Source organism: Cnephaeus nilssonii (genome assembly GCF_951640355.1).
Source record: "Cnephaeus nilssonii genome assembly, chromosome: 8".
Classification (NCBI taxonomy): Eukaryota; Metazoa; Chordata; class Mammalia; order Chiroptera; family Vespertilionidae; genus Cnephaeus; species Cnephaeus nilssonii.
In genome coordinates this window covers 82,578,895-82,597,262 of record NC_137079.1, presented here as the reverse complement: position 1 = coordinate 82,597,262, position 18,368 = coordinate 82,578,895, and the positions used below count along the sequence as shown (strand labels likewise).

General features: G+C 41.0%; 1 protein-coding gene across 5 annotated transcripts in view; it reads right to left on the bottom strand.

Annotated features, from left to right (window-relative positions):
* DGKH (diacylglycerol kinase eta) overlaps positions 1-18,368 on the bottom strand; it is a 213,284-nt gene that overhangs the window by 72,052 nt on the left and 122,864 nt on the right. For all 5 annotated transcript variants that reach the window (XM_079778514.1, XM_079778512.1, XM_079778516.1 and 2 more), the window contains exons 5-8: positions 13,678-13,782; positions 13,285-13,417; positions 2,860-2,966; positions 2,075-2,200 (exon numbers count right to left, since the gene is read on the bottom strand). In XM_079778514.1, the coding sequence (XP_079634640.1) occupies positions 2,075-2,200; positions 2,860-2,966; positions 13,285-13,417; positions 13,678-13,782 (471 nt within the window). The remainder of the gene's footprint in view (positions 1-2,074; positions 2,201-2,859; positions 2,967-13,284; positions 13,418-13,677; positions 13,783-18,368) is intronic.

Here is an 18,368-nt window from a genome sequence, read left to right as displayed (position 1 = left end):
CCGCAACCTTTTGGTGTATGGGACGATACTCCAACTAAACCACCTGACTGGGGCTGGGTGCCCCTTTTGTCAGCCATAGGCATTACTTTTTATTTCCCATTTAATATAATATAGACTATTTAATATAAACTAGCTCTCCTTGGAGTCTTAGTGCAACCCCACCCCTAAAACCCTCTTTTGCCACTCCTTATTTTAAGGGAGTGCTCCCTAACTAAGAGTTTAAATTCTCTTTCCACCTAAGATGTCTTTTTGGGGGAACAACCAGTGATATATGCACCTACTGTTATTTTTATTACTCCACATTTACTAAAGTCTAATTCTCTACTTCAAGAATTTCAGCTGTTTTTTTCCTTCTAACTTTTTAAAAAGAAAGATCACATATGATGAAGTATTTTCTAAAAGTAATATACAAATTGTTTTTACCTGCAATATATAGGTTTCTACTTGTATTTAGTCAGTGGTTTTTAAACTTTAGGAAGGAGTAAATTAGGTTTTTTATTTGCTCATTCTACTCATCCCCACCTTTAATGTCTTTTACAGAGGAGGGCATTCTTAAATGTCTTTTCCCTCTTTTTTTCCTGACAAACATAAATGCCACCTTACTGTGAAATCACTCCTCCCCACTCTGTCAGTTAGATGTGCTGGATGCTGGGCCACTGTCACCTTTGTTACACCTGTCTTAGTCTATACTTCCTATAAACTCTCATTTTTCTGTTAATATATTATTTTGCCTTTAAAATATGATTTTTAACAGCAGGATATTTGGTGTCTAAACATAGTCATCTAGTTAAAAACTAAACCATAGTTCTACAAACCTAAGGAGCCAACTCCTAATTTTCCACCTGTTGTCCAGTTTCTGGACATGGTTTTACATTTTCTGTAAAAATAGTAAAGGTACAATTTATATCTTCCACTTTTCTCACTTAACATTGTTATATTTTTCAGTTTTGCCCTATTTTTACATATTTTTATTCCTGTTAAAACTATCTGTGCATGCTTGTTTTTCTAAAATTGATTTGGCTTGTTAATTATTATAAATCATATTAGAAAACTGTCCAAAATTAGGTCATCACCAGAACAAGAATTAAATTTCAGTTATTTTCCCAAAAGTTTATAAATACATGTTTAATTAATATATCAGTTTTTTAAAAGGACTAATGAAATAACAACATATTAAGTAAGTGCTTCATGAAGTTTCTGCTTTTATGGTTAGACCTTTTTTTTTTTTTCAATCCTCACCTGAAGACATGTTTAGAGAGGAGAGAGAGAGAGAAACATCGATCGGTTGCCTTGAGTACACTCCCCGACTGAGGATCAAACCCACCCTCAGGCATGTGCGCTGACCGGGAATTGAACCAGCAACATTTTGGTGGACAGGACGACGCTCAATCAACTGAGCGACTCTGGCCAGGCTGGTTAGAACTTTTAAAGGCTTTGGAACTGAGTACATAAAGTATCCTAAGTTGCCTGGGTCCTACTTAATAAGTACGTTAGCCCTGTGTTTTTTTGTTCTCTATAGTTATTTTGAGTGACCTTGAAACTTTGTTTCTACATTTACTGTGCGCCTCTGATGTGCATCACTTTTCAAGATGAGTGTATAATGATAGGACCCTTTCCTTTTCCTTGCAAGGCCAGAGTCCAGCTGAGAAAATAGGCATGGATGTCCTTGTAGCTATAATAACATGAAAACGTTATAAAAGAGATGTGAATACAGAGTTGTAGGATCATTACAAAAAACGTGGACATACAACAGATTTTACTTATTTTCATTAAGTTCTGTAAGAATATTACAAGGTAGATGTCAAGCCTGAAAAATAGCAAACCACCTAGTGTGACTAAAGCATAATGAAAAGCAATAAAACTGTAGGGAAGAGGTCTTTAGACAAAGGAAACATATGATAATTATTAAAAAAAAAAAGGTTATTTGAAAACGTAACCAGACTGGAAGGAATACACTTTGAAAAAGATGAATATTACGATGGGTGTGCGTGCTCTGCTACACTATAAATTCTTTGCCTCTAAATCACACACACGTAAAAGTGACGAAAAGAAGCTAATTAAAAAGGACTCTCACCATTGTTTTACACCAAAGGCATTTCCAATCTTGCAGACGAAGAACGCTGCCACACGTTTTGTCGCACACAACACACTTGGCACTCACGGGCAAGTTACCCTCTAGCCACTGGTGAGGCATAGCCACCTGTGCAGCAGGAGTAAAGCACAGTCAAATTAAAGACTGTGGAGGACACCATTCTTACCCTAGGAAGATATACAATTAAATCTTACTCTAAGAAATCAATACTATGTATCATTCATAGCCTACACTCATTTACCCCAGATTTACTGAGCACGTACTATGTCCCAAGCACTTTAGACGTACAACGATAAATAAGGCGAAATCCCTGGCCTTCAGGACTCGTAGTCTAGGTGAGGAGAAAGGCATGTAAAAGGCATGATCACAGTGGTCACAAAGTGCTACCAGATATTTGTATGCAAGGTGCAAGGGAGGCAAGATTTTGAGGGAGGGGCACCGTTGAGAGGAAGCCTTGAAGTCTGAGGAGTAAACATCTGAGTAAACAGCTGAGCGAAGCCTTAAAAAATATCTTAGTTTGTCAGGTAAGGCTCCACAACACCAGCCCAGCACCATTCTTAAGTCCTATTCACATTTCCCTTAAAATTTAAGAGCTGAAGGAACCTATTAAAGACCAAACTGAAAATAAAAACTCACAATTAACCAAATTCTTCCATTTTTAAGACTAATAGTAAACCCTCCCACCTAGCTCTGTCAGTATTTTCCCCGGGGCAGAAAGGAAAAGAGAAGAGGTACTGGGAAGGGGTCAGAGACAGAAGAGGGCTTACCCCATCCTCGTCCTCTATGATGTCCTTCCCGATGGAGGCCAGAGTCGTCCATTTGCAGTTATTTGTGGCCCTCACGGCACACCTTTTGTGGGCCTTGAATTTACATACTAAAAAAAACACAAAGGAAACCATTTCTAAATGAGTGTGTACTTTTAGACCAACGATTAAAGAAAATCACAGCATAAAATTTTAAAGGGGTGGAGGATAGAAGGAAAACAATATTTTAAAAAGTTTAGATTACTCTTTAACAAATAGTAATGGTACTCTATAAAGCAAATATGGCTATGTATGTATGAAGCATTTTGACCAAGCTCTGATTGCCACTTACATTCCATTTAATCATAAAAGAAAAACAGAAAGGAAATAAATGCAAAATAATTAGTTCTTGGGGAGAAAGAACTAAAGAACTAACAAATTCAGAATTACACGGGTGCTAGTAACATCCTATTTCTTATTCTGAGGGCTAATTACATAAATGTGTTCAGTTTGTGAGAAACCAAACAAGCTGAACACTTCTGATACTTAAAATAAAAAGTGTGAAAATACCACTGAGGTAAGAACAAGATAATTCAAAGGAATTTTAAATTGCAAGTATGTCAAAAAACTATCCAGGCATCGTAAGAAACAGGTTGATAAGGGTAACAAAGATGGCACTGTCCTTTGAAAGTATTGTGTTGGAATGACTACACTATCATGTAGAGAAAGAAATAATGAAGTGATATTCCCACTACATGCATCACCAATTCCTCCCAATCAAATTACCACAAAGGAGCCTATAAAAAAAAAAAATGAAGAGACAACGAATACTATCCAATACCAATGAAAGAAACAAATAAATTAAAAGATAGTCTGTGTTCATGGACTAGGAGAATTAATATTGTTAAAATGTCCATATTACCCAAAGCAATCTACAGATTCAATGCAATCTCCATCAAAATTCCAATGGCATTTTTCATAGAACTAGAACAAATAATTCTAACATTTATATGGAACCACAAAGACCCCAAATAGCCAAAGCAATCTTGAGAAAGAAGAAATCTGGAGGCATCGTGTTCCCTGATTTCAAACTACAAGGTGAGGCAAAGGTTTACAGTTGTTCGATTAGAACTTAATGCAATAATTAATAAATAACAATACAAGAATAAACTCTGTGTTTCACATACTCACATCTGTAGGCCTACTTTTGCCCCACCTTATATAATACAGAGTAGTAGTAATCAAAAAAGCATTGTATTGGTGTAAAAATAGACACATAGATCAGACAGAATAGAAAGCCCAGAAATAAACCCATGCCTATATGATCAATTAATTTACAACAAAGGATCCAAGAATATACAATGAGGAATGGAGAGTCTCTTGGATAAATTGGGAAAATTAAACAGCCACATGCAAAAAATAATAAAACTGGACCACTATTTATATCATATACAAAAATTATCTCAAACTGGATTAGACTTAAATGTAAGTCCTGAAACCATAAAACTACCAGAAGAAAGGATAGGTTGTAAGCTCCAAGAGGGACTACATCAAACTATAAAGCTTCTGCACAGAAAAGGAAACCATCAACAAAATGAAAATGGCAATCTAGTGAATGGGAGAAAGTAAATGCAATATATCTGGTAAAAGGTTAATATCCCAAATATATAAACAACTCATATAACACAATAGCAAAAAAATAACGAATCCGATTTTAAAAACAAGTAGAGGATCTCAAGTGACATCTTTCCAAGTATGACATACAAATGACCAAAGGTACATGAAGAGTTTCTCAACATTACTAACCATCAGGAATATGTAAAATAAAAACCACGATGAAATATCACCTCACACCTGCTAGAATGGATATTAGCAAGAGATAAAAAAGTTTCAAGTGTTAGCAACGATGTGAAGAAAAGGGATCCCTTGTGCACTGTTGGCAGGAATACAAATTGGTGTAGCCACTATGAAAAGTAGTATGGAGGTTCCTCAAAATTTTAAAAACAGAACTACTATATGATACATCAATCCCACTTCTTGTTATTTATCTGAAAAAAATGAAAACACTAACTCAAAAAGATGTCTGCACTTCCATGTTCTCTGCAGCATTATTTACAATAGCCAAGATAGGAAACCAACATAAGTGTCTATCAATGGGTGAACGGATAAAAGATGTAACATATATATGTTATTCAGTCATAAAAAAGAATGAAATTTTGCCATTTGAGACAATATGCTAAGTGAAATAAGTCAGATAGAGAATGACAAATACCATAGCATCTCACTTATATGTGGAATACAAAAAACAACAACCAAGCTCATAGATACAGAGAACAGATTGGTGGTTGCTAGAGGTTGGAGATGGGGAGGTGGCCAATATGGGTGAAGGGGGTCAAAAGGTACAAATTTCCAGTTATAAAATAAATAAGTCCTGGGTATATAATGTACAGCATGGTGACTACCCTATATAATAAAGAGGTAATATGCAAATTGACCATCACACCCTTACAAGATGGCTGCCTACGACCAGGCTGGCAGGGGGGTTAGTGAGGGACGACCAAACAACTGAACAAGCAGGCTGCATGGGGCGACCAGGCCGACAGGGGGGTTATTGAAGGACGACCAAACAACTGAACAGCAGGCTGCATGGGGTGACCAGACTGGCGGGGGGACCATGAGGGGCGACCAGACCGGCAGAGGGGGCAGTTGGGGGCGACGAGGCCAGCAGAGGGGGGCAGTTGGGGGCTACCAGGCTGGTGGGGGGGGGCAGTTGGGGGCAACCAGGCCAGCAGGAGGGGCAGGAGGGGCAGTTAGGAGTGACTAGGCCAGCAGGGAGGGGACAGTTGGGGGCGACCAGGCTGGCAGGGGGGGCAGTTGGGGCGACCAGGCCAGTTGGGGGGCAGTTGGGGGTGACCAGGCTGGCAGGGGGGGCAGTCAGGGGCGACCAGACCGGCAGTGGGGGGCAGTTGGGGGTGACCAGGCCGGCAGGGAGGAAGTTGGGGGCGACCAGGATGGCAGGAGGGGGAAGTTAGGGCCAACCAGGCCGGCAGGGGGGGCAGTGAGGGACGATCAAACAACCGAACAGCAGGTTGCATGGGGCGACCAGGTAGGTGAGTGATTAGGAGCCAGCAGTCCAGGATTGTGAGAGGGATGTCTGACTGCCGGTTTATCCCTGGGATTGGGCCTAAACTGGCAGTTGGACATCCCCCAAGGGGTCCCGGATTGGAGAGGGTGCAGGCTGGGCTGAGGGGACCCCACCCCCATGTATGAATTTCATGCACCAGGCCTCTAGTAAATAATACTGTATTGTATGTTTGAAAGTCGCTAAGAGAATAAATCTTAAAAGTTCTCATCACAGCCCTAACCGGTTTGGCTCAGTGGATAGAGCGTCGGCCTGTGGACTGAAAGGTCCCAGGTTCGATTCCGGTCAAGGGCATGTACCTTGGTTGTGGGCACATCCCCAGTAGGAGGTGTGCAGGAGGCAGCTGATCGATGTTTCTCTCTCATCGATGTTTCTAACACTCTATCCCTCTCCCTTCCTCTCTGTAAAAAATCAATAAAATATATATTTTTAAAAAGTTCTCATCACAAGAAAAAAAATTTACTAGTATGTAACTATGTTGGTGATGGCAACTAGACTTATTCTGGTAATCATTTTGCAATATATACAAATACTGAATAAAAAGAGAGAAAGAGAGAAATAAGAGGAAACAACCAGAAAGAAGCAACATAAATATGAAAAACGAGTAAACCACAGATTATTTGAATAATTAATGCTTGCTTATGAAAATCAGAACTTGACTACTACTAAACTTACCCTTCAAATGACACAAACTATCGGAGTGTTAATAGATACTGATGTTATACAAGTTTCTGAGTTTTCAGGTAAATATTTAAAAGCAGAGCTTACTTTGGTGGAAATATAAGGCAACTGTTGCTAAATTCTAAATGTAAGGTGGCTACTTTTCACATGATTTTTAGTATCTAATAGTAAGCCATTCATAAACAAGAAATGATGGGTTCCACATCATTTTTTAAAGCAAACTTATTGTAATACTAGAGGCCCGGTGCACGAAATTCATGCATGGGGGGAGGTGTATCCCTCAGCCCAGCCTGCACCCTCTCCAATCTGGGATCCCTCTCACAATCCAGGACTGCTGGCTCCAAACTGGTCACCTGCCTGCCAACCTGATCACCCCATAACCACTCCCCTGCCAGCCTAATCGACGCCTAACTGCTCCCCTGCCGGCCCGATTGCCCCTAACTGCCCTCCCCTGCCGACCTGGTCACCCCCAACTGCCCTCCCCTGCTGGCCCAGTCACCCCTAACTGCCCTCCCCTGCTGGCCTGATCGCCCACAACTGCCCTCCCCGGCTGGCCTGATCGCCCACAATTGCCCTTCCCTGCCGGCCATCTTGTGATGGCCATCTTGTGTCCACATGGGGGCAGCCATCTTTGACTACATGGGGCGGCCATCTTGTGTTGGAGTGACGGTCAATTTGCATATTACTCTTTTATTAGATAGGATGAAAACAAAAGGGTCAGGTAAAATAACTAAGATTTATATAATCAAATGTTCAAATACTTCAGGTATCATAAATAACCAAAATATATATGGTCACTTAAGCTGGTTTTTCCTAGGCTACACATACTGGACATGTTTCATTTACATGCTCTTTTGTGTACATTGACAAATTCTTCCCTAGAAATCATACTGTTTTTGTGATAAATGACTGTGACTACAGCCCAGACTTCATGTAGAATACAACCATTATTCAATTGAATTTTATTGCTGACCAACATTAGTGTAAAAAAGAGTACTATAGAAAGTAAGCTTAGTTTGAAAAACAATTTCAGCATTTTGCTCCAATACAAGTGACTCTTTAAAACCACAGTTAGTGTCTCTAGACCTTTTCATCTGTTATGGTGTTGCTCAAAAATGTGGTCCTAGTTTTAGTTTTATCTGTAGCATAATCCCCAGGCTGCTTTTTAAGTAGAAGTAAGTACTTGACAATAATGGTCAATAACTGTATTCTAAGAGACAAAGAAGGAAGTAAAAGAGGGCAGCAGGGTATAATGTCATGGCTTTTTTTGTTTTTGGTGTTGTTAATGCTCACCCAAGGATTTTTCCATTGATTTTTAGAGAGAGTGGAAAGAAGGAAAGGGGAGAGAGAGAAACATTGATGTGAGAGAGACACATCCTCCCTGATTGGGGTGAGGATGGAACCCGCAATCCTGGTGTGTGCCCTTGACTGGGAATCAAACCCAAGATGCCGATGCTCTAACCACTGAGTAAAACCTGCCCGGGCATCATGGCTTTTGAAAATTTTGCTATTAAAATTCAAACAGAATATTAAAAGTAAAAATTACAAATTTGTAATAATAAAATGTATCATAAAATGATTCTTGAGAATTGCAAAGTTGCTTAATATAAAATAACTAGAGGCCCGGTGCACGAAATTCGTGCACGGAGGGGGGTTGTCCCTCAGCCCAGCCTGTACCCTCTCCAATCTGGGACCCCTCAAGGGATGTCCGACTGCCTTGAGGGCAGTCAGACATCCCTCTCACAATCCAGGACTGCTGGCTCCCAACTGCTTGCCTGCCTGCCTTCCTGATTGCCCCTAACTGCTTCTGCCTGCCAGCCTGATCACCCCCTAACCACTCTGCTGCCAGCCTGTTTGCCCCCAACTTCCCTCCTCTGCCGGCCTGGTTACCCCTAACTGCCCTCTCCTGCAGGGTTGATCACCTCCAACTGCCCTCCCTTGCAGGCCGGGTGCCTCCCAACTGCCCTCTCCTGCTGGCCATCTTGTGGTTGCCATCTTGTGTCCACATGGGGGCAGGATCTTTGACCACATGGGGGCAGCTATATTGTGTGTTGCAGTGATGATCAATCTGCATAGTACTCTTTTATTAGATTGGATGACATTTCTTTCTTTTTTTTTTTTTTTTATCCTCACCTGAGTATATGTTTCCATGGACTTTTAGAGAATGTGAAAGAGAAAGGGAAAGACAGAGAGAAACATCAAAGTGAGAGGAATACTTAGATTGCTTGCCTCCTTCCTGAGCCCTGACCTGGGCCCCAGCCAGGGAGGAGCCTGCAACTTAGGTACATGCCCTTGATCAGAATCTAACCTGGACTCTGCGGTTGGCAAACCTAGACATTATCCACTGAGCCAAACCGTGTAGGGCAGGTTATGACATTTCTTAGCCCTCCAGCAGCGGACCTTCATTTTTTTCCCCAGGAGTGTGGTGGAAAAGCCCTAGATCACTTTTTTGGATTCTTATACCCAAGTTACTAAGAATATTACCAGTGGCATACAGGGAGCTTAGCCAGTGAGTGGTCAGAAAAGGTATTTCCTCTGTAGTTCACACCTATCTCCTGTGATCTCCGGCTCCACCCCTGCCAAGGCCTAAAGCCTCCAGCCCTGGGCAGGGACCCCCAGCTGGCTCTGATCGCCCTGCTCTAACCCCAGCCAAGGCCGCAAGCCTCTGTTTGAGGCTCGGGACCTGGGCAGGGACCCCCAGCTGGTTCCAATTGCCCACAGACACCCACAGCTGGCTCTATCGCCCGGCTCCACTCACGGCCAAGGCTGCAAGCCTCTAGGCTTGGGCTCTGGGCAGGGACCCCCAGCTGGCTCGGATCACCTGCAAGGGACCCCAGCTGGCTCCACTGGAGGGCTCCACCCCAAGCCAAGGCCTAAAGCCTCTGGCTGAGGCTTGGGCCCTGGGCAGGGACCCCCAGCTGGCTCCAATCACCTGCAGGGACCCCAAGCTGGCTCCGCTCGTGGGCTCCACCCCCAGCCAAGGCCTAAAGCCTCTGGCAGAGGCTTGGGCTCTGGGCAGGGATCCCCAGCTGGCTCCGATCGCCCTCAGGGGACCCCAGCTGGCTCTGATCACCAGGCTCCGATCACCAGGCTCCGCCCCAACGGCCAAGGCTGCAAGCCTCTGGCCAAGGCTTGGGCTCTGGGCAGGACCCCCAGCTGGCTCTGATCTCCCCGCTCCGCCCCCATCCAATGCCGCAAGCCTCTGTTTGAGGCTCGGCCCCTGGGCAGGGACCCCCAGATGGCTCTATCCCCCGCTCCATCCAAGGCCAAGGCCTCAAGCTTCTGTTTGAGGCTTGGGCCCTGGTCAGGGACCCCCCAGCTGGCTCCAATCACCGCAGGGGACCCCAGCTGGTTCCAGTGGCCCAGCTCCACCCCCAGCCAATGCTGCAAGCCTCTGGCTGAGGCTCGGGCCCTGGACAGGGACCCCCAGCTGGCTCCGATCGCCTGCAGGGGACCCCAGCTGGCTCTGATCTTCCCCTCTGATCTTCGGCTCCAATATCCCAGTTCCAACAACTGCTCTCCGAGGCTGCAGCCATCTTGGTTAGGTGTATTTGCATATTCCCTTTCTGATTGGCCGGTGGGCGTGGCCGGTGGGCGTGGCTTGAGTGTAGCGGAGTGATGATTTGCATATTACTGTTTTATAGATAGGATAATAATAATATAAACCAGACTGTAATTATGGTGACTAAGAAATGATAATGATTAATAGGCACCTTAATTTTGTTAATTAACAATTAAATTTTTCCAAACAAGTAAAGCCATTATTTTAAAACTCCAAGACTTATAAAACATACTAACATGTAACAAAATTATGATTTTTTTTGAAACATTATTTCAGTCTTTACTACACTTTATGTGTTCAACAGTGGTTAAAATAAAAATTCCTAAGCTGATATATTTGATACCGTTGATTAAAAAATCACCATTTAACATATTTTATTAAATTGATGTTTAAAAACTATAAAGAATAATTATGCTCTTAAATTATAATTAACATTCTCAATTGATTTGGGGATTACTTACAAAAAGTCTTTTGTCTTCTATTTTTCATATATTTTATATATACAAGGCTTTAAAGTAATACTTTTAATTATTTTTCAATACAAACCTAGAAGACAAATCAGGACTGCCTTGTCTTATTGTGAAAAACAACAACAGAAGATTAGGGCAATGTAGTGTAGCCTCACACAGGGAAGCTGGACTGCATTCTAACACAAAGTTATTCATTGTCACTAGTGAACAAATTTATTTTGTATTTGCATCTTTGTTATGACTTTTAAAGCCTCTTATATTCTGTGGCTTTAGCTTTACTAAGCAGGTAGTTTATTCAGATTTGGGAAGGGGGGGTCCTAAAGTTTAAGTATAACTTTGATTACAATAAAAATATCCTAAATAGTCACATTCTCATAAAATAAAAAGGCAACTTTTTTGTATGTTCATAAAACCCTTGGGATTTGTAAAACCTCGGCTACAGTTCTAAAAATACTAATGGGCAAAATACTGTAGATTTAAAATTTTTATCAGTGGAGAAAATAAATACTACCATATGTGCCTCTAAAAATATAATCATTGAGAATTTTTTAAAAGTCAGGAAGACTTCATATTAACAGAATATAACAACACATTTATTTAAACACTTTAAAGTTTCTTATTCTCACCAGCTAATGTAATTTTCCTTTTTCTGTAAAAATGCTTACAAAAATATTCAGTCATCCCACTATCAATCTCAGTTTCTAAACAAACATATTGAATAATGTCTAACTCTTAAAGCAGAAGGGTATCAACAGAGTACCTCAGATCTGATATCACTTTAACATTTTTTAGATGAGAGACTAGAAGGTAATAGTAAAAGGACCTTCAAAATAATGTCATGCAATATCACAGACTGGGCAGGAGTCACTTGGAGCTGCAGATATCCTTTTAGGTTATTAAAGCCATAAAGGCCAGTTATATATTTGTTTGCAATCATTCCTTAAATCTAAAAGTGTTTAATGCCTCCTCCCTTCCAAATATTCATTTTTATAAATTTTACTGTATCAGGCCATGACACAATCTGTAATATTTTACCTGAAAAATTTCTTTTGGAGCACAATTAAAATTTTTATAATTTACTTAACTGGAAAAGTAGTTTTATTACATGTATTCTCTCATTTAGCTTCCATAATGTGCTATGAGATATAAATGACTACTATCCCCCTTTTACAGATTAGGAAATAAAGTCTGAAAGAGTTAGATTTTCCCCTGCTCACAATAAAATGCTGGAAGTGAAACGGGAACCCAAAGGTCTAAGTGCAGTGCTCTGCTCTCAACCGCTATGTAGCACATTAAATAGCTGAACTAATGACATACACCTCAAGCTTACGTAAAATGAATTAAAACTGGGACTCAATTTGTATTAAACTCTTTAATTACAATAAAGTTATATTCAAAATTACTTAAGATTTTTTGTATTAGAGAAAAAAGCTAGTAATAGTATAATAGATAGTTCAAAAAGTAGTACACAATGATTTGATCACTGAGGCACGAAATTAAATAAATCTAAAGAAGTTATGAATTTTCTCCTGGTAATCATTAATGCACTTCCTTTAAGTGGTCACTGTTCTTAAATTTCAAAATAATCCAGAAGTACTTTTATGAAAACAACAACATAGGCCTTATTTTTAGGAAACTTTTAAGGAAATTAAAAGGATGGCATCAATTTAAATGAAACATAAATGAAATAAAACAGCGTTTAAAACAATCTATATATATAAAAGCCTCAGTGACCGTCCGACCAGTAGCTATGATGCTCACTGACCACCTGGGGGAAGATGCTCAACACATAGGCATGGAAACATGGAACAGACTGATGAATCTCAGAGGGAAGGGGGAAGGAGGGAGGTCAGGAAGAGATTAACCAAAGGTCTTATATGCATACTAGAGGCCCGTGGGGTCCCTCGGCCTGGCCTGTGGGGATCAGGCTGAAACTGGTCCAGTGCCCGGGGTCCCTCGCCTGGCCTGCGGGGATCCGGCCGAAACCAGCTCTCCAACATCCCCCAAGGGGTCCCGGATTGCGAGAGGGCGCAGGCCAGGCTGAGGGACCCCACCGGCGTACGAATCTGTGCATCAGGCCTCTAGTGCAGCGGTCACCAGCCTTTTGGACCTCACAGACCACCAGTGGTCTGTGGACCACCGGTTGGCAACCACTGCTCTAGTGCAATGTAAGTAACAATTGGAAATTCTGCCAAAGAGTATATAGTGTCCTCACAGAAAGTTTTGTACTCCATAATCAATCAGAACAGAAAAAGAATACTAGAAAACTGGGATGACACACTAAGTCTAAAGAACGTTTTTTTAATCAGTAGTTACTAGTTCCTCAGGAGACAAATGCTACATTTTGATTTAGACTTCCTTTCAGATGATTTTATATTATCTTTTCCTGAGCCAAAACATTTCCCAAGATAGTCCTATGTGTACAGAGCTCCACTGTAAGCCACCATAAAACATCAACACTCTGTTCCTGCTGAGGTGCTCCCAGCTACTGCTTCCACCCAAGGGAAATGGTGGATTTTCTCTGTTCTCTTCTCACAAGTACCAATGGCAGTATGGTCAGTGTGGAGGACAACGCATGTTGGATGCTACAGTACCTTCGCAGGACAGGCCATGGGAGGTGACTCCAGAAAGGCTCTCTCGGCACACGTTACAGAAAGTGGGTCGGGCATGGGAGCAGGCGTACCAGTTATGCATCCCTGAGAAATGTTCCACATTAAACTGGGCCACCTAGAAATGAGACATTAGCACAGATTTGTCAAACAAGTGAACAAAACTACAGACACTTAATATTTAGAATGTATATAGTTATGATTAAAATTTCAAACCCATATTTTAAAAACTTTTTGCTTTAAGTAAAAAGAATGCAATATCAGGCTTAAACAAGTTGCTGAATGACTCTATACATACCAATTTTTGCAGAATATAGCGTTAGCTCTTCAGTTAACATTCTCTAAGAACACGAGATGACAAAAGAGCTGCTACTTTACCTCATAAGGTTCTCTGGTCTGTACAGACTTCAGTGAGCTGATCCAATCCTCCATCTCCTTTCTGTTCTCAGCGCATAGCATTAGTCTTCTGAATGGAGTGATTATCTGAAAGGTATAATTCAATCTAAATGATTGTTAATAACCAACAAGAGAGATTATTGCAAAACCTTATTTCCTTGCTAAAGAAAGTAAGAATTACTATAAAGTACATGAGTTTAGTTCTTTGAGTATGACACAATGTGGTCTAGGTAAGAAAAATTCTAAGGAACCTTTTATTGATTTTGATCTCATTGCTACGTATTTATCAGGCTGTTGAGACCCTTACCAAAGGCTTGAACCCAAATAAACAATGAATTCTTATTTCATAAAATATAACTTGAAAATTAATTTTAAATACACTTCAAAATAATTCATGGTAAGCTTAAATTTAATGCATAGCTATCAATGCGGAATTTAAAAAAAAAAGAAAATCAAATGCACCATTAAATGGTTTTATAATTGGCTTAGAATAGTACCAAGAACAATATTATTAAATAATGTTGTGTTTACATATTTCCATTGCCTATTTTAATATAATTTATATGAAGGATTCCCCCCCATTGTGTAGAATTCCATTGTATTACTTTTTAGTAAGAGCAGAGAAGAGTTAGCATAAAAGTCACTTTGTTGGTTTTAAGGAAAAAAATAATTGTGACTTTCATCTTTTTTCATGTCATTAAAGAGGGCAAATTAATCATATTAAGAATCTTAAAGCAAGTGAGATTAAAACTTCATGCTGTTATAGCACCAAAAGTGATCCAAAGATTCCAAAATGACTTGAAAAGGCCCCTATTTGTGTGTTAATACAATATTCTGGTTGTAATCTCAAAGTTGCTAAATCCTAAGCATTTATTTTAAATAAGGGACCATTTATTTACTTGTGGAAGAGGAGCAAAATATTATATTCTTACGCTGAAACTATTTTCAAATGATAAATGATATACTTATTTACATAGCAAATACATTTTCTCAAGTTAGAAGCCATTTAATCCCGTGATACTCTACATATTGCATTATAGAGCAGATTTCCCATGTCATGAAAAAGCAATAATCATCTTTTTTTTAAAAAGGAACCCTTCCCAAAAGGATTAACTATCAAGCCTCAATCACTACTGTTCATCTTAGAGAATAAGTCCAGTATTTAAAACGAGAGAGATCAGCCCAATCTTAGCTACTCACCCGTCATTGCTTCCTCTCATCTGTCATTAGGTTAGGCTACACAATCCTTCCTTAAACCACGAAGCCTTGAATACATCTGACAGGCACTCCCACTTATACAGCAGGCCGGAGTCGCATGGAAGAGGAGCTCTGGGTATTGGGTAACTGCTTATGAAATTGAACAGAACCTCCCCTTTGCACTTTCTTCTGTTTTCCACTACCCCCCTTTGGAGAAAGCTTATTAGCAGTTGGTCACTTTTCTTCTTGAATAGTTAATGCAAAGAGCAAGGCCTCCCTCATTACTTAGGAGCCAAATGGATGCTTTATTGCTTCAAATGTTTTTCTGGGCCAGCTCATCAAAAGCAGCAGAGCGATGCTATTAAATCATAATACACTCCTGGCTCTGATGCCTGGCACAGCACTCTCGAAATCTCAAAGTTTCACTGGACTGAATATATCCGGTATTTACCTGAATACATATTACCTCTGGCATTTTATTTCTTTATTTAGTTAGCTATAATGTATAATGTAAATATAAAGATTCCCTGTCTTTCATTATGGTGGTTATAGTGAGATAAGCATTATTCAGATAAATAAACCAGGTTTGCTATTTTATTCTTCATTTTTGTTTTTGTTTAATTCTAAGTAAAGAAGGACGTCTGAGGTTTTAACTATCTTTAATGCCTTTATATTCTTTAAAAGTCATCGTGAATTCAATAAAGATAGAAGAATAGAGAAATAGCTTCTCATTTTTCTTGACACTTTTGGAACTACAAAATGTTTCAATGCTAAAGGATTTCAGCAATATAAATCATGCATATATCTTATACATGGATGACGTAAAACATCAGCAATTTTTCCTTTTTAATAAAAATTTGTTTAAAATGGACAATCACATTTAAAAACTAATAAAGTTTTTAAGAGCCAAAAGAAACTATAAATAATTTTGACTTAAGAAATCTAATGGTTATAAAGTCACACTAAAAGAAGTGGATATGAAACAAAATCGTTCATAAATCATGCAATGCAGAGGTGCCTGGCTTTTGTGGCTGCACCACCAAAAGGACCTCAGTGAGCGTAACTGAAGACAAGGCTGCCTACCAAACCTGTGACATCTCCCAGAGGGGCCCTCTCCCCTTGACGGTAACCCCTCATTAGTCTGCAATGCTGAGTCCCCTCCCCATCTTTTACTTAATTCTTCCCCATCCCCAACCTCGGTAGGAAAGGGAATGATGGTTATTAACTGACAGGCTCTGGTTGTATCCTAACTGAACCCCATTTTACTACAGTGGTTTCTCCTCCAAACCTGTATCAGGAAACTATTTGGGGAGCATCAAACCCAGAAAATTTTCTCGTTCTTCCTCTGAAAGTGTATCTGACTCAGCCTTTTTATTCTGATAAACGAGCAGGATGACGAGATGGAAAGACAGAGATGTGGGAGGGGTCAGGGAACTCAGACTGAGCCTGTTGGGGGCCAAGGCAGGGATATTTCTGAAACTAGAGGGCTTTTTACATTTCTTGAATAATCTGCATCTTACCTATCTCCTAAAGTGGCCCTTAGCCCCTGTCCTCATCTCAATCCCACTCTTATTCTCTCTTCCTAGTGTTCCACCATTCCCAAATCATTTTTACTCATTTTCTTCAGTGATTAGTTTTTTTCAGGCTATAACCACCACTCCCAGCTCAGATCCCAGAGCACATCTGTCTGCTTGCTCATGCATCTCAGCATTCACTGCGTGTGTACTACATGCCAGAGCCCAGGGGGTTCGAACCACACGGGCTGTGCCTTAATGACGTAGAAGGAAGGAAAGGAAGCAAACCAAGGTTTACTAGTACTTGTCTGAAAAAGTGCTATGTAAGTCGGAGTACAAAGGAGATACATCTAATTGGTTTGTCTCCTCAGTGCTACCTCAAATTACAAACAAATTCTCCATTAATAGAGATACTACTTTACTTTGAGTTACTGGCCAATAAGGGCTAATCAACAATACTACTAAATGTGCATAAGAATAAAAAATTTCTCAGTCTGATAAAGCATGTGACTAGGTAAGAGAGATAAAAAGCAGTAAGGCATTAAATATATAAAATTCTATAAAAGAGTAACATTACAGGTAAAGCTTTAAATACACAAACATGCACAGAAGAAGAAAATACATAGCCAAGTCCTATGAGGTTATTATTCAGTGAAGGGATCCTACCTAATAATAGACAAATATGCAAATTGACCATACCTCCGACACACCCACAAGCCACGCCCACCATCCAATCAGAGCGAGTATGCAAATTAACCCAAACCAAGATAGCTACAGCCACAGAGAGCAAGGTTTCCTAGGTAACAGAGGAAGCCAAGCTTTCCGCCTGCCCTTGCCAGGCCTAAGCCTCCACTCAAGCTACAAAGTTTCAATTATAGAAAGTAAACAAATTCAAACAAATGGCGGCAGGATGGAGCTTGAGAGAGCAAGCCAGGGTTGCCGCCGGCAACAGGGGAAGCAAAGCTTTCCGCACACCCTGGCCGGGCCCACCCGCTTAAGGCAAGAAAGTTTCAATTATAACCCCAACACAAATGGCTGCCGGCCTCGGAGGGAGCCCCAGGCTTGGCTCCGCTCCAGGCTACAAAGTTTCAATTGTAGAAGGAAAATAAATTCCAGATACCAGGGCCTCCGCTTGGGTTGCCAGGGGGCGTGGCCGGCCTGCAAACCACCACAGGCCCCTCACTCAGGCTGCCCTACGCCCCAAGGGAGCCCCCACCTGATCTGGGACACCCTTCAGGGAAAACCAGCTGGCCCCCACCCCTGTACCAGGCCTCTATCCTATCTAATAAAAGAGTAATATGCAGATTGATCATCACTGCAACACACAATATAGCTGCCCCCATGTGGTAAAGATCCTGCCCCCATGTGGACACAAGATGGCCACCACAAGATGGCCAGCAGGAGAGGGCAGTTGGGAGGCACCTGGCCTGCAAGGGAGGGCAGTTGAGAAGGACCAGGCCTGCAAGGGAGGGCAGTTGGAGGTGATCAACCCTGCAGGAGAGGGCAGTTAGGGGTGACCAGGCCAGCAGAGGAGGGAAGTTGGGGGCAAACAGGCTGGCAGCAGAGTGGTTAGGGGGTGATCAGGCTGGCAGGCAGAAGTGGTTAGGGGCAATCAGGAAGGCAGGCAGGCAAGCAGTTGGGAGCCAGCAGTCGGACATCCCTCGAGGGGTCCCATATTGGAGAGGGTATAGGCTGGGCTGAGGGATAACCCCCCTCCGTGCACGAATTTCGTGCACTGGGCCTCTAGTTACAAATAATTTTAATTGTAATTTTTACTGGTTTGTCCATAGTTTCTAAAGTAAATATGTACTACTTCTATAATAAAAACATTATTATTTTTTGACTAACAGAAGAATAGAAATTTAGAATTTAAAATATTGCATTGTTCCAAAGCAGGAGTTCTCAAACTCAGCTGCATTTTAGAATCATCTGGGAGATTTTCAAAAATCCCAATGTCCAGAC